General features: G+C 36.9%; 1 protein-coding gene across 1 annotated transcript in view; it reads right to left on the bottom strand.

Moving 5' to 3' along the window:
- ERP44 (endoplasmic reticulum protein 44) overlaps positions 1-16,982 on the bottom strand; it is a 95,040-nt gene that overhangs the window by 45,752 nt on the left and 32,306 nt on the right. Inside the window, exons 2-4 of the mRNA XM_032307963.1 lie at positions 14,043-14,115; positions 12,086-12,125; positions 7,538-7,653 (exon numbers count right to left, since the gene is read on the bottom strand). Of these exons, the coding sequence (XP_032163854.1) occupies positions 7,538-7,653; positions 12,086-12,125; positions 14,043-14,115 (229 nt within the window). The remainder of the gene's footprint in view (positions 1-7,537; positions 7,654-12,085; positions 12,126-14,042; positions 14,116-16,982) is intronic.

The raw sequence follows: 16,982 nt of genomic DNA, 5'->3' as shown, positions 1-16,982 counted from the left end.
ATCTTTGCAATTATGGGCATAAATGCCACCTGGTAATGGGAGACTCTTCACAAAGGCACATCTTACCTTCCGTGACAACTGGTGGTCAGACAGACATGCTCATGCCCAGGAGGTAACAACTCATGAAAGGCAGCAGTTTCAGGACCAACAAAATGGCCTCAACTGCCAGACCTGCTCACAGGAGGTCTGCACTGAAAAATTCTGACAGCCACTGACAGAACTGTGGGTGTTTCCAGAAGTCACTAAGTGGCTCTAAGTTGTCCTCAAAATGCCAGGAAAAGTCTATTCAAGAAAGTTCTTTTCAAATTCAATGACTGTGCTAAAGGCCATTTATCACAGTAAAAATAAACAGAAATTACAATTAACAATAGCACAGCACACCTGTACAGATTTCAAGCTTCTTCCACACATATTTTCTCAAAAACTCTCAAGCAACAAGACACTCCTTCCAGCTCTTCCTTAACCAAAGACAAAGTACAGGTTTAGGAGTCTTTTTTTTTAAGACTTTATTTATTTATTTGTTTGGAGAGAGAGAACAGGTGGGGAGAGGGGCAAAGGGAGAGGGTGAAGCAAACTCCCCTCTGAGCAAGGAGCCGAACACGGGGCTTGATCTCAGGACCTTGGGATCACAACCTGAACCAAAGGCAGATGCTTCACAGACTGAGCCACCCAGGCACTCCAGGTTCACAGACTTTCTTTTTTTTTTTTTTTTTAAGATTTATTTATTTATTTGAGAGAGAGACAGTGAGAGAGAACATGAGCGAGGAGGATCAGAGAGAGAAGCAGACTCCCCATGGAGCTGGGAGCCCGATGTGGGACTCGATCCCGGGACTCCAGGGTCATGACCTGAGCTGAAGGCAGTCGTCCAACCAACTGAGCCACCCAGGTGCCCGTTCACAGACTTTTTATACCAACTTTGTATTTGAAAATTTTCCAACTCACATAAAATATAAAAAAGTAATGTAGTGAGCACCTGTACACCCTCACCTAGATTTAACACTTTTTATCACATCTGGTTGCCAGATTTCTCTTTCTTGCCACGCACACGCACATATGCGCACACACTGTGGCAACAAGCGCTGACTCAAGTTTAGTGATTTTTCAAGTAACTTGTCCAACTGTATAGAACTTTGGTAAGCAGTGGGGTTCTGGTATTAGAACACAGAATTCTAACTTAGTGGAGGCTGGGCCACACACTGTAAGGAATAATAACGCCACATACATGTAATTTCATTCTTGTTTATACACTGACCTGCTGGAGATAATTTAAACAGACTATAATATAATTTGTAGCAGACATTTTTACGTAGAAGTTGGGTGAATTTTCAGTTTCTATGCCTAAAATACACTTCTTCCTCTATTTCCCTTAAAAATTCCTACTCTGTCTTCAGGCCTCACAGCATTGTCTCAAAAAGGCCTTCTCTACCCCCGGGGACTAAGTCAGACCTGGATTATCTCATAGCATCCAACACCTCTCTTCAGAGAAGTTTCACAAGGAGCAATTGTGTATTTACTGCTCTCGCCTTTCTGGGTATATCTAGTTCATTGCTATATGTCTAGAACCTGTGTATATTGCATGACAAAAGGCATATACAGAAAATTTTTTGTTGGATGAATTAATAACACTATCTGACTCAAGGAGCTATGGTGAAGATAACAAAAATAATGTGTGTAAAAGCACATCTAAATCCAAGTGAACATTATATACATCGTTTTTTCCCAGCAATAGGACTAGAAACTTTTCATAGGAACTTTTCCAAGAATAACACTCTTACTTTGGATGGAAAGCCTGAGTGACATAGTACATCAGAAGCAAGACAGACAACATACCAGAGGGCAGGAAAGAGCAGGCTGCCACAGTGCCAGAAGGTAATTAATAAGAACAAGCCGTATGTGGGCAGAATGGTATCTTCAATCCGAAGTCACCTTCTGCCTTTGCTAGAAAGCTTTATATATCTTCTATATCAGAGAAATTAATACTAAAGCAGCAAGTGGGTACATTTGCCAAAAAGAATACTGTACAGACACACAGACCACCAAAAGTAAAACTTTTTGTTTGCATACAACGTAACTGTCTTTGTAGAAAATCCAACCGTACTTACATAAAACCTATTAGAATTCTTAAGTACCAGGATATAAGATCAATATACAAAAATCAGTTTTACTTCTAGCAGTGACCAATCAGAAATTTAAATTTAAAAATCAATGCCATTTAGAATAGCACCCAAAACCAAGACATAACTAAGGACAGATTTCACAAAGATGTGTGAGACTTAAGAAAAAACACCGGACAAACCCCAAATAAGAATATTTTACAAAATACCTGATCAATACTCCCCAAAACTACCAACTGTCAAGATGACCTGATACTTAAATGCAATATCCTGGATTTTGGAACAGAAACAGTTTCTTAGTTGTAAGAAATGTAGCAGGGTAATGTAATATGTCAACATTAGAATAAACTGCGTAAAGGACTATTAAGAGAGCTCACCATATTATCTTCGCACTTTTCCCCCCTCACTTTGCTTAGAAATTAACAAGCCGATTCTAAAAGTCATACAGAAAGCCAAAGCAACGAAAATAGCAAAACCACTTTGAAAAAAAAGTACAAAGCTGGAAGATTTATATATTACTGACTTCAAGACTTATAAAGCTACAGTAATCTAGAAAGTGTGGTACCAGTATAAACACAGACAAATCAGTCACAGATAAAGACACCAACAGTACAGAGCAGGAAGATTAGACATAGATCCACACCTATACAGTCAGCTGATTTTGAAAAAGATGCAAAGTCAATGAAGAAGGAATAGTCCTTTCAACAAATAATATCAGAACAGCTTGATAACTATATGCAAAGAAATGAACTCCAATCGATACATTGTGCCACATGTAAAAATTAACTCCAGATGGATCAGAGAGCAAAATGTAAAACTTTATACTACGAAAATTATGAAAGCAAACATACCAGAAAATCTCTGAGATCCTGGGTGAGGCAAAGATTTCTTAGATACAGCATGAAAAGCATAATCCATTTTAAAAATAAGTAAGTTGGACCTCATCAAATTAAGGATATATGGCCTTCAAAAGACACTTTCAAACAGAATTGAAGGTCTCACACCTCCTGATTTCAAAACTCAGTATAAAGCTACAGTCATCAAAAAGTCGTGGTTCTGGCACAAAGACAGACATACAGACAAATGGAACAAAACAGAGTCCAGAAACAAACCTTCACACATGTGGTCAAATGTTTATTGATGAAGGGTACTAAGATCATTTAGTGGGGAGAAGACACTCTCATCAACCAATGAGGAAAACTGGATGTCCACATGCAAAACAATGAAATTGGATCCTTATGTTGCACTCTACAAAAAATTAACTCAAAATGGATAAAAAACTAAACATAACAACCTACGCTGTAATGCTCTAAGAAGAAAATGTAGAACAGTTCCAGAACATTGGATGTGCAATTATTTTTGACTAGGACCCCAAAAGCATAGGCAATAAATGTAAAAAGATAAACTGGATATCAAAACTTAAAACTTTTGGGGATCCTGGGGGGCTCAGTTGGTTCAGTGTCTGCCTTCAGTTCAGGTCATGATCCCAGAGTTCTGGGATTGAGTCTGCTCAGACTCCCTGCTCGATGGAGTCTCTGCTTCTCTCTCTATCCCTTCTCCCTGCTCGTAATCTCTCTCTCACACACACATACTCTCTCTCTTTCAAATAAATACATAAAATCTTAAAATGAAACAAAACAAAACTTCTGTGCAAAGAAGGTAACCAATAGAATGGGAAAAAGTAACTACAAATCATTTATCTAATAGGGGGTTAATATCCAGAATACAATACATAAAGAACTCCTATGACTTAACAACAAAAATTCACCAGATTAAAAACAGGGAAAAGGCCTCAAACAGAGTATTTCTCTAAAAAAGATATACAAATGGCCAGGATGCATAGGAAAAGAGGCTCAATGTTACTAATCGGGGAAATGCAAATCAAAACCAGGATGAAGTAGCACTTCACACCCCTTAGGACAGCGGTGATCACAAAAACAGAAAATAACCAGTGTTGGCAAAGATGTGGGGAAAACTGGACCCCCTGTCCACTGCTGGTGGGAATGTAGAATTGGGATAGCTACTGGGGAAAACAGTATGGCAGTTCCTCAAAAATCAAAAAAATTTAATTACCATATGATTCAGCAATTCTCCTTCTGGGTTTATATCCAAAAGAACTGAAAGCAAAGCCTCAAAGAAATATTTCATAGCATTATTCACAATGGCCAAGAGGTGGAAGTAACCCAAGTGTACATCAACAGATGAGTGAATATACAAAATGTGGTATACAACATACAATGGAATACTATTCAGCCTTGAAATGAAAGGAAATCCTGACACATACTACAACATGGCTGAACCTTGAGGACATTAACATTATGGTAAGTGAAATAAGCCAGACACAAAAACAAATACTGTATGATTCCACTTATGTGAGGTATCTAGAGTCATCAAATTCATAGAAATAAAAAGTAAAATGGTGGTTGCTAGGGGCTGGGGGCTGGGGGAAATGGGGAGTTGTTTAATAAGTGCAATGTTTTCAGCTTTACAAGATGAAGTTCTGGAGACTGGTTGTACAGCAACGTGAATAGACTTAAAGCTACAAAACTGCACAATTCAAAATGGTAAAAATGGCAAATTTTATATTCTGTGGATTTTACCACAATTAAAAAGAAAGACACTCTTAAGAGAGGGGAATGAGAGAAAATATTTGCAAATTACACACCTGAAAAAGAACTTACATTTGTAATATATAAAGGGCTCTCAAAACCCAGTAAGAAATTATTATACCTGCTCATCATTTAACAGCCATGTTAAATTAAACAGACTGACCATACCAAGTGTTGGCAAGGATGGGGAACAACTGGAATGCGTCTACTCTACTAACAGATATGTAACACAGTACAAATACTTTGGAAAGCAGTTTGGCAGTTTATTACAAAGTCAAACATAAACTAACGTACGACCCAGGTATTTCACAGCTAAGTATTTGCCCAGAAAATATGAAAGCATATGTACAAAGAATTGTACCTCAATGTTTATAGCAGCCTCATTTGTAATAGCCCCAAACTGTAAACAACCCCACTGTCAATAAGGGTATAAGAGAACTGCAGTGCAGAGCCATACAACAGACTGCCACTCCGTAATAAACACAAATGATACGCGCAACCATCTCAAAATAGCCAAGTAAAAAAAACACCGCCGCGCACACACACAGCACAGCATATGATCCCACTTACATAAAATCCTAGAAAATGCAAACTAATCTCTAAGAAGAAAAAGCAATTCCATGGTCCCCTGAGACTGATGGGAGGAGAAAGGGACCAGAAAGGGACCAAGAACAATTTGGGGAATGACAGATATGCTATCTTGATTGTGGTGATGGCTTCACAGATGTATACATGTTTCAAACATTAAATTGTGTAATGTAAACTTGTGCAGTTTATCTTAATTATATCTCAACAAATCTTCTTTTAAAAAGAAACAAATCCTACCAAAGAATGCCCTAACAGACGTTTCTCCCCAGGCCACAGGATTCTTAAGGAGCTTCCAGTTCAAAACCTCTACATTCCAACTGGTATCTAAGGAGTGACACAGGGGCCACTGTGTCTTACAATCTCTAAAGAGAGAGTGGAAAATGTAACTAAATCATCAATAAGGGCTTCATAATATCACTTTTTAAAAATGAAGAATTACACAGAAAGGATAAAATATTTAAAGAGATTATACTATGTCTCAGATATAATTTTCATTAGTAAAAAAATTAATTCTATAGATCTCTCATAGATCAAAAAGCATCTGAACTATGGATGTTCACTCCCACAAAAAGAGAGCCTGATTAAAGGAAGTTAATTTGTTTAAAAGTAAGAACAAATGATATTTATGGTTCAACAATAGTTAATTTGCTTTCCCAATGACTATAAGTTTGAGAGCACAGTTTCAGATTTTATGGTCCAAATTCACTGAAAGTTAGGGACTACTGTCTATACTGTAATGTCTAATTAAATACATAAAAACCAGAAAGATGTGAAATGAGAGCCCACACCAAAAACACCATCTCTGCCAGTGAAAAGTGGGAGGAATGATCCAGAGCATAGTGTGAAAATGTGAAAACGCAGCCTGTGACTGTATTGACAACTTTTACTGCTCCCTTCATCTTATCTAGTTATGAATCCCAAAAGGCAGAAATGAGGGCTAATGGTTTGTAAAATACTGAAATGTTTTGCTGTTAAGCATTTCTGTACCAGTAACCACCCCCAAATGTTTAACCTAAACAGAAAAGAAAGTAATGGGTGTGTGAAGGTATTTGGTCAGGAGATGTGGATTCTAATTCTGGTTTCACTAGATGTTAAACTGTCTGACAGTGGTTAAGTCACTTTGCTTCCATTTCTCATCAGTAAAATGAAAAGTCAGTGTACACACACACACACACACACACACACAGAGTAAAATGAAAAGTCAGTGTATACACACACACACACATACACACATACTAATTCTAATCATCAGGCTAAGAGCAAAGTATAAGAAATTTGCAGTATGGAGAGTTCTGTATTCAGGCCAACTTGCCAGTAACTCAGTGCAACAAGCTTTTAACAAGCAGTCTCTGTCTCCCAGAAATTGTCAGATGCATGAGATTCAAGATGAATGGTTTGGTCTCCACTTAAATGGGAGAATTAGAACTAAAAAAAAGAAGAAAAGAAAAAAGTTCCTGCCTTTGAAGAACTGACATTGCAACGGGTGAGACAACTAACACACATGAACCAGAACTGCAAAACATGGTCAGTTTGGTACCAGGAGAGAGGAGAGTTCACGTGTGATGGACACACCAGGAGGAAAAACCGCCGCAGGCTCACCAGCTCAAGCTAGCGAGATCTGTCATGGATACAGAAAACCACACTCCACTGGGACCAGTGAAACCCAAGTGGCTGGACTATCCATGAGTCTATCCTAAGTTTCTCAACACACTCAATAACTCTAATCTGTAACTACAGCTAATTATACCTCAAAGACAGTCTAAGCCAATTTTAGTAGAATCTTTCAAATAACAGAAACACAAAAATCTGAGATAATTTCGTCTGCTATGACTACAAAAAGCATTTTTGGAGGATGCTAGATCTAACAGAAATCCATTTTTCCCTAAAATTTTATTTCAATTTTATTTATTGATTTTGGTATTCGCTTTGGCAGAAACATTGCTAGTTATGATTTACTACCTATATGCTTATTCTACTATATTTTAATTTTAAAAAGTAATTACTTTGCAGGCAAAATGCAAAGTAGTATTATAAGTACATAAAGATAAAATATTAATATTTATCCAAAGTCACTAGAACATTCCATCTAAAGCAAAACATTTTTTAGCATTAAAAGAGAAAAGAGAGAGAGTAAGAGTGAGTGTGTGTGTTTGTGTGTGTAGCAGGAGAGGTGGGGAGAGGTGGGGATAGGACAACTTCTTCCAGACTTCCTACTGAGGTACTTACAGTGCTGATCACAATCAACTCTGGCAAACACTACTTGATTTTCATTGGGATATTCTTCCTTAATGACATTAGAAGCTTCCTCAAAAATTGGATGCAACATTTGGCTGAAACGACACCTACACACAAAGAAGGATACCAATTAAAACTCAAAAGCAGAAGGAATAAAATCCTATTACAGTTATTATCCATTGATATGTAGTATATGCACAATAAACGACTTCTGAGACAATCTCATAGTCAACTTAATCATGTACCTGGATGTCATGGATTGAGGATAAAGACAATTTTGAATTTAAAGACTACTCCAATTCAGACTGTACATTAAAAGATGTTTTTTACACATTAAGAAAAGGGCCAATATTACAAAGCACACAGCTAAGGATCTCTCCCAGAGGCCGAGAAACAAGTCAAATATAAGCCCTGAGGATGTATCTCCACTTGGATTTGCAACTACTAAGACCTGGATATTTATCAGAAATCAGCTTTCTCTAAATAATGAACATATTTCTAGATACTATACAAAATCCTTACGAGGGTAAGTAAGTTTATTGCAAATAGTAGACGGATTCACCTGACTAGGCCAATCAAATTTCACAGGCAAGTTGGTATACTAAATAAGTAAGGTGCATAAAACAAATATATAGTATACAATATAATGTTCCCCCCTCAAAATGTACTCCTGGTTAAAACAGGCTTTCATATCTATGAACATTTAAATATATTAAGCTTAGGAGCAAAAATGTGCAATTCCCAAACAAGACTTCTATTCATGTTTCCTTTGTCGTTTCTGTTTTTTCTATTTTTACTTTTTTAAAAAAGGGCACCAACCCTACAATATTCCAGAAACTTGATGCTTCTAATTCTGACTGTCCCTTATTCAGGCCAGCTACCTCACAAATATGTTGTAGGTTATTAAACAGATCTGCTAAGAAAGAGAAGAGGAATCAGAATCAGCACACAGCCAGTGGGGTTAGAACAGCCATTCTTGTACGAAAAAGGTACTACTTTTTAGCACACAAAACAAAACAAAACACAACTGTAATTGCTACTATTGCTTCCAGAGTCCTTTTTCATCAAGGAATTTACTTAAATGACGCCCGTGTACCCTTTAATGCACCAGTGATTAGGTCATACCTATAAAGTATAACTCAACGAAAGTCTGATAAAGCCTGTGAAACGGTGGAAACGGTATCCTTCCTCCTTGTCTCTTTTTATAGATACCTCCTCTAGCCCACTCACCTGACTTCCTAAGGAGATGTCCTAGAATATATCAAGGAGACACAATCTGTATCTTCAATCTCTTGCTTTCAAGTGGCTCTTTCCTCTTTTAGCATTCTTAAATCTCTCCCATCTGGGATAGGTGGGTGGGGTCTGTGGACATCAGGGACCGTGTCTTATTTGACTATGTATTCTAATAAGCATTTCAATATATGTCTGTTAAATGATTAAACTGATAGGATGGAGGAACAGGAAAGGCTAAGTCCATAAGTTCGCAGTTTCTTTTTTTTCTTTTCTTTTTTTCTTTTTTTCTTAAGAGAGCGAGCGAGCACGAGCATGAAGCATGAAGGGTAGAGGGAGAGAAAGAATCCTAAGTAGGCTCCGTGCCCAGTGCAGAGCCCCACATAGGGCTCAACCTCACAACCCTGAGACCATGACCTGAGCCGAAACAAAGAGTCAGACGCTTAACCAACTAAGCCAGCCAGGCACCTTAAGTTTGCAATTTCTTATGATGCTGAAAATATGGTGCTGGAGGGCAAAGGAGGCAAAGGGTAGGAACTGATGAATGGTTTCTTGAAGAATTAGGATATGCATAAGTGCATAAGCTCCTCGCTTAAGGGCAATGTAAAGGCATATATTAGGGGCTCCTTTCTGGATTGTCCAGTTTGCTGCCCAGTAAGCATTTAAGCAAAGGTTCATGTTTAAAATAGGATCAATTTGAATACCAGAAGGTGAATGGGAAAGATGAAATAAAAATTCAATGCAGTAGCACCATACCTTCATACACATGTATCCGTACATATGGACAGTTACATTTATAAAATATAACAAAAGCAACAGATCTATTAAAAGGGCCTTAAGGGTCATCTCCATCCAATCTCCATTCTAGTGCTTGAATCCACCCATTACATATCAACCAAATGGGTAAAAGTCTTTGCAGAGACAATTTTGGGGGTACTTACTAGAATACTTACTAGTATGACCTAGTGGGAGCAGGGGTGGGAATAAGCTTCGGAGTCAGACATACCTGAGTTTAAATCCCAGTTCCACCACTTACTAGCCGTATGACCTTTCTGAGCCTCAATTTCCTCAACCTAAAATGGAAATTATAATACCTACCTGCAGGGTAGTTCTGAGCATTAAAAACAATGTACATAACAGAGCCTGGCACATAACAGCATTTCTAAGTACCTAATATGTTTCATTACTCTCAAAGGCAGACAGTATTTTTAGGCAGCTCTATTAGAGAATTCTTCCTTAAACTGTGCCACATTCATAACTTCCAAACAGAACACAGAATCTAGCCTTTAAGGCCACACAGTATAAGCCTGTGTCATATGATCAATTTCTTAAGTTTTTTGAGCGTCATATGATCAATTTCTTAAGTTTTTTGAGCTGAATGAAAGAGTACTAATTCAAGAACAACTCAAGGTGTTCTTTGGGGCTCCTCCCAAATAACTGCAATTAGTCCACACTTCCAATTCAGCTTTTGCAACAAGGTCAGTGGCACATTCTATTTCTCTTTCTTACAACACACAAAATCCCTCAATCAAGAGAAATGTGTTCTAGTTTTAACTCTGCCATGACTCTGTCAGCTAACCTTGAGAAGACACTTCCCTTCTCTGGGTCTGAAGTTTATTTTTAAAGTGGGCTGCACTAGATAATCTTACACCCAATTTTGTGGCTTCTGTTACATGTGGACAAACCCAATTTCCCTTGGAAAATGCTACCTTGGTTATACATTTTAGAAATGGCATTTTCTCTGTATATCTTCAACATTTTACTGAAGTTCTTCAAATAGCTATATATCATTCATTCAGTAAATATCTATTATGTACTTATCAGCCAAGTACTATGCAGAATGCCTGGGGATTAATGTTTACAAAAGATAGACATGGTAACTTCTCATAAAGCTAAGGCTGTAGCAGTTGGCTACCAACTCCACTGCAGCATGCAAGTGTTCTGATGAGCTAAGTATGTGGTGTTATGGGAAGATAGATAAAGGGTTGGAATAGGGTAGGACTACTGATCTAGGAAGGTGACCTGGAGGAAGTGGTATCTAATCTAAGACTTGAAAGATGGTTAAGACTAAACTATGCAAATAAATGGGTGAGAGAAGAGTGCCCCTTCCAGGCAGAGAAAAGAACTTAAGGAAAGGTCCAAGGATGAAAGAGTACAGAATATTACAGAAACTGAAATACATTCAGTACAACTGGAACAGAATGTGAGAGTGGAGAGATGCCAAGAAATCAGATGTGGAGGTAGGGTAACTTCAGGTCTGAAGTCACTGGGGGCCTTTTAGGCGAAGGCAAGGGACTTCAGACCTAAAGCTACTGGAGCACCATGTAAGGGCTTTAAGATGAGGGATTTAACCTTATTCAGTTTGCTCTTTAGGTAGACCACTCTGGCTTACTTTATAGAGAAAAGAATGGAGACACATAAGACTTAACACACAGAAAATAAATAAGGAGCCTGTCACAAGGGTCTAGGTAAGCTGGACTGTGGCCTGAAGGAGGGTGGTGATAATGAGTAGCTAATAAGCCTTAAAGGGTCAAACAAGATAGATTGTCTAGGAATAAGGATTATGTGAGAGTTTCCAACTTCCCTCCAATTCAAGCTCCCTTCTACCCATCTCCATGTCACATTCTTTAACATCTACTATGTGTTTACGCCTGGGGTTTTAGAGGCTGTGAATGCTAAAACATTATCTCTGCCCTCATTGTTGATTGGCACAAATATAAAAGACAAAATAATGTAGTAAGAAAAAGAAAGTAGTATCCAGTACTATATGAACACAAAAGACAAGAATCTGATTCAGACAGGGGAAGGAGCAAAGGCTTCCTAGAAGTAGTAGAAGACACATGTTTAAAAAGTGTCAACAAGAAATTTCCTTCTAAACTCACCATACCCACATCCTCACCTCCAAACACTGTCCTACTTCCTTAGGAAAAATACAGAATTAACATGTGTGTGTATGTGTGTGCGTGAGAGAGAGAGATAGAGAGACAGAAACAGAAAGATGTGTTGGGGGTAGAGGGGATGGGTTTGAGTTTCTGTTACTGCTTTTAAGATGTGGGATGATGGAATCAGATCTGTATTTCTCTTAAAATACAAATGATCATGAAATTAAGCTGCTCACTTTGTGACTGAACCTTAACTGACTATGCATATGGAATATTGTGCCACATAAGAAAAAGGCTTCCCCCTTCACTCCTAGCAAAGAAAAATTCACATGTAGCAAGATAAAAGGAAAAAAAAAAAAAAACCTAAATAATGCAACTTTACCCCCTACTGCAAAAAACAAAAAACAAAAATAAAATTATTACTTACCAGTCAGCATAAAAATTTACTAAAGCAACATCAGCATTGTCTGAAATTGAAAAACAAAACCAAACAATCCAAGTTAATTGTGTCCACATAACTGACATAATCAAAGAGATGCTTTCCATCATGGTCTTTTTCTCATTTATGGGGCCTACTAAAAACACACAGTAACAATTAAGTTACCTCTCACTCAGAAATCCATACACAGAGTCACAGACAGATTATATAATTTGTGGGAATCCCTGATCCTTTTCTCTATATCCTCCATCTTTATATCTTCACTGAACGAATATAAAACAAAAGGGGAATCAAAGCCAGATCAGGAAAGTAAACTACTCAATAGCCTACTCTCATTCAAAGTGCAGTGGGATGATCTGGAGTTGAATAATCCTTTTTTTTTTTTTTCTTAAGAGAGAAAGTGTGAGTGTGAGTGGGGATGGGGAGTAGCAGGAGCAGGAGAGAAAGAACCTTAAGTAGGCACCAAAGCAGGGCTCAGATCTCATGACCCCGAGAGCATTACCTGAGCTGAAATCAAGAGCCAGAGGATCAACTGACTAAGCAACCAAGGTGCCCCTTGCTAATCCTTTTTTGATCTCCCATATACATGAATAACTGAGAACTGGCTCTGCAAAAAAATTCTATTTCTCAGAAGAGACCTGTGTAACTAAGCTATTTCTGAAGTTCAGATGTCTCACCTCATTGCAACAAGTGATCTACAACTAATAATGCTGCATAACATGCACACTTTCTGGTTCCTATTCATTAAACAGCTCTTCTCTGTTGCAAAAATAACAGCATTGTTTGCATATGAGGATGTGAAGTCATGACAAAGATACATTTGTTCCTTTTGCTTAAACTTCATAGAGAAACTAAACTCCTCAAGTACTCACAAAAATAAAACATAAAGATATTCTAGAATTTGAAAAATGAAAGGAGAATGATTTGTGAGTTTCAATTCTCTTCTTCCTCTTTTACTTCAAACAGTTTTTATCCACCTGCTTCTGCACTCTGAAGCAGTGGTTCACAAAATGCACTCCCTGGACCAGAAGCACCAGCAGCAGCTAGAAACTTACAGAAATGCAAATTCTCAGGTAGGGGTTAGCAGTTTCTGTTAGAAACTTAGAACCAGGCCTAGCACTACAGATATTAATAAGTCCTCCACATGACTCATGCATGCTAAAGGTTACAGAATCATTGCTCTAAAGAGATCCCAGAATGTGGGATAGACTTTTTAGCATTTAAAACTAGTTCCAAGAACATAAAACAGTATATGATGTTCAATGAGTAACTCCTTTTACTTTTCTTATTTTTGGTTTAGTTCTGCTTACAACCGTGGATAAAATGGAGTGCTTTAAAAAAAAAAAAAGAAGAAGAAGAAATCATTTATGCATTATATGTTTTCTTAAATCTCCTAAATTATGATTTTTCTATCAACCATGTGTTTACCTTCCCTCTACTATTTTTAAAAACAGAAATGTTCCCCTCCTCCAAGTTAACTATATTCACAATCTCACTGTCAGCAAACAAAACATTCAGTAAAACACTTATTTAAGTTAACTGAACCAATGACAATAAAAAAATCAGAGTCAGTGAATTAGTTAAAAGTTAAAGAAGATAAAATATTTCTAGACCATGTCCTAAGATCATGAACATTTGGTATCGCATAGTGGGAACTGCTAGCCTCTAAGTAAGCTCTAGCAAAATACTTTATATCAGTGGTATTTATGACAAGGCAAAGAAATATAACAAGACTGAAAGTTTATTTTTAACACAGGAAAAGAGACTTACACATTTTAAATTTTACTACAAATCAAAACCAAAATGCTTTCTTAATTCAGGAAACCATGAAACTAAACAAAATGCCAGCTCCCCAACTGTTTTTGTAATTGAGATTTAACTTTGTTTTTGTATACAAACTAGCTCTTTATAAAGAAGAGTACTTTAAAAATATCAAGGTACTTACTTAAAATGTCATCTATATTCTCTGTATCAAGACTTGTTATTTCAGTTGTTACAGGAGTAAAAACCCAGGTTACCTATAAATTTTAAAAATGAGAAATTAATGAATGTTTCCATAAAAGGCAAATAATACAGAAACTTTAATAAAAAGAAAATGAAAAATTTTTAAGCTGGTTCCATTTATTTACAAAATCACTCAATTGTTTTAGTTTTATCTTTATTATTATTCTAACCCTTCACTAGATCAACACAATAGAAGAACTTTTTTTTTTTAAGATTTTATTTATTTTACACAGAGTAGGAGATAGAGAGAGAGCACAAGCAGGGGGAGAGGCAGGCGGAGGGAAAGGGAGAAAAAGCAGCACACTCCCTCTGAGCAGGGAACCTGATGTGGCGCTTGATCCGAGGATCCTGGGATCATGACCTGAGCCAAAGGCAGACGCTTAACCTATTGAGCCACCAGGGTACCCCAGAAGTACTAATTTCTAAACCTAGAAACTGGTCAAATAAAACTTCCTATATTTCCAAATACACAAAAGCGATTGTTTCTAAAGAAATTAAGAACTGATTCATTCTTTTAAATTAATATCGCAACAAATTTATGGTGCAGCAAGAAAAAATTTACTGTATTACTATCTATTTGGAAAGAATACAAAACCAAAGCTAAGTCTGCTGACTCTATCCCTATCATGTATCTAAGATAAAACAAAACAATAAAGAGAAGAACAAGAAAGACTTCAAGTTGTGAACCAAAAGCCTTTCCTGCCTCATCTGACATACTGGTGATAACAATGTGTTAAGTAAGAGGCTCTTAAAAAGAGTATACGAATCTTCTACTTCCAAAACATTGAACCCAAAGTTCAAGTTTATCAAAGAAAGTATTAGTTTGCCATCTGTAAAATAAAGAAAAGATAAAGTAAACTAGCAACAGTTCACTTCACTTAAAAAGTAATACTTAGTGTATTTTATTTTTAGGTCCCACCTTTAACACCTAGTGTGTTTATGGAAATCCATTCACTGAACTGTGGCTACGGAGTGACAACTAAGTTAGGCCCTGACGAGAGACTGAAAACTACCCCTGTGCCCACCCATTTCACAGACACTTTAGTCACAACTATTATAACTCAAAAAGTGACTACTTCACCAACAATTCAATTTCTGAATGGTATAAAGAGCCATGTTGATGTTGGCATGTAAACAAGCACAGCTATTTGAAATATTTCTATTAATTTATTATTTTTTTAGAAAAAGCCAAATAGCACTAGTCTTATTTCCAAGTTACCATAATCATGTAACCAATAGTGGACTACAATTTCTGCTAGCTACCAATAAATTATACTCTGCTAAAAGTAAACTAGCTAAGTTAAAAATCTCTGAATATATTGACATATACAACATATATGTATATAAGTAGTATATACATTAAACATTTAACATTTTAAACATTAACTGGAAAGATGTGATTTACTCTTTAAACATTTAAACATTAACTGGAAAGATGTGATTCCCTCATTAGTCATTATTCCCTCAGTATCTATATCTCAACTAACAGATCCTTCCCTCATCAGTGTATGACCAGCTGTGCAACCTGTTGAAAGATTAACTGAGGCATATTAAAAATTTTAAGGATTCATTTGAGCAAAATCAATTTTAATCGGGCAGCATCTAATCTAACAGAGAGAAAAGGAGCTCCGAGGACCTGTATAAAATGAAATAAAAGGCAGAAGTGAGCAGGAAAAAAAGATTCACTAGTTAAAAAAAAAAAAAAAAAAAAAAAAGTGGGTTATTGCAAAGTCACTTTCCTTTCAGGGATTCCAGAGGTCTATGAGGCATATTAGTGAACTACTATGGACCAGGCATTTCCTTGCTGACTGTTTTAAAATTCCATTTCTAAAGTCAATCAGAGAAAGACAATTATCAGATGATCTCCTTGATATGAGGAATCTGAGAGGCAGGGTGGGGGCTCATGGCGGGGAGGGAGGGGAAAATGAAACAAGATGGGACTGGGGTGGGGGAGACAAACCACAAGAGACACTTAATCTCAGGAAACAAACTGAGGGTTGCTGGGGGTTAAAGGGACAGGGTGGCTGGGTGATGGACACTGGGGAGGATACGTGCTATGGTGAGTGCTGTGAACTGTGTAAGACTGATGATTCACAGTCCTGTACCCCTGAAACAAATAATACATTATATGCTAATTTAAAAATTAATTAATTAAAATTCCATTTCTGGGAGAATCAAAACTATAATTCTAAGTTTGGTAGCATGGGGCTTATTAGCATAAGTAACTCCATTTTGGGCCTGTTGTTTTGTTTTTAACAAAGCCAATTATACTGATACAAGATTTCAGAGTGAATTGCGTTGAAAAATTCAAGAAGGTGATGCAAAAATATCATAAAGCAACAAAGCTGATCATTATCAAAGTCAAGTCATTAAATAACTTGACAGTCATTTATGGAGTATCTGCTAGGTACTGAGGGCACAAATGCAGAAGGCCTGGTATGCTCTACCTGGAGAAGCTCTTCAGACAGTGATGATAAAGAGGGGGGAAAAATGTCAAATACAGATAACCATCTTCAGTTGTATAGTCCAAGGAAGCCCATTTTTGAAGAGTTAGTTGTCACCCATCAAAGTTGTTTACAGAAAAGTATATTCTAAATTTAAGTGCTTTTTACTTTGAAATATTTACATGGCAAAAATATATACATGCCAGGTGATAAAAATGAGACAACAATTAAACTTTGTTTAAAAAAGTTTTGTTGTATTAAATACCTATTAGTTTAGAAACATCATGCTTATTAATAAGCATGCACTTAAAAGACACATTCAGCTAACAGATGTGTTGACGAGGGCCCAAAGCAAGAAAATGGTCTCTGACCCAATCATCTCTCCACCCTGTAGGGTGTAAAAGAGGTGTTTCAGCATTAACATTTTTATTAATATG

This window comes from Mustela erminea, chromosome 12 (assembly GCF_009829155.1).
Source record: "Mustela erminea isolate mMusErm1 chromosome 12, mMusErm1.Pri, whole genome shotgun sequence".
Classification (NCBI taxonomy): Eukaryota; Metazoa; Chordata; class Mammalia; order Carnivora; family Mustelidae; genus Mustela; species Mustela erminea.
Note: the sequence above shows the minus strand (reverse complement) of the source record. Positions and strands in the feature narration are given on the sequence as shown.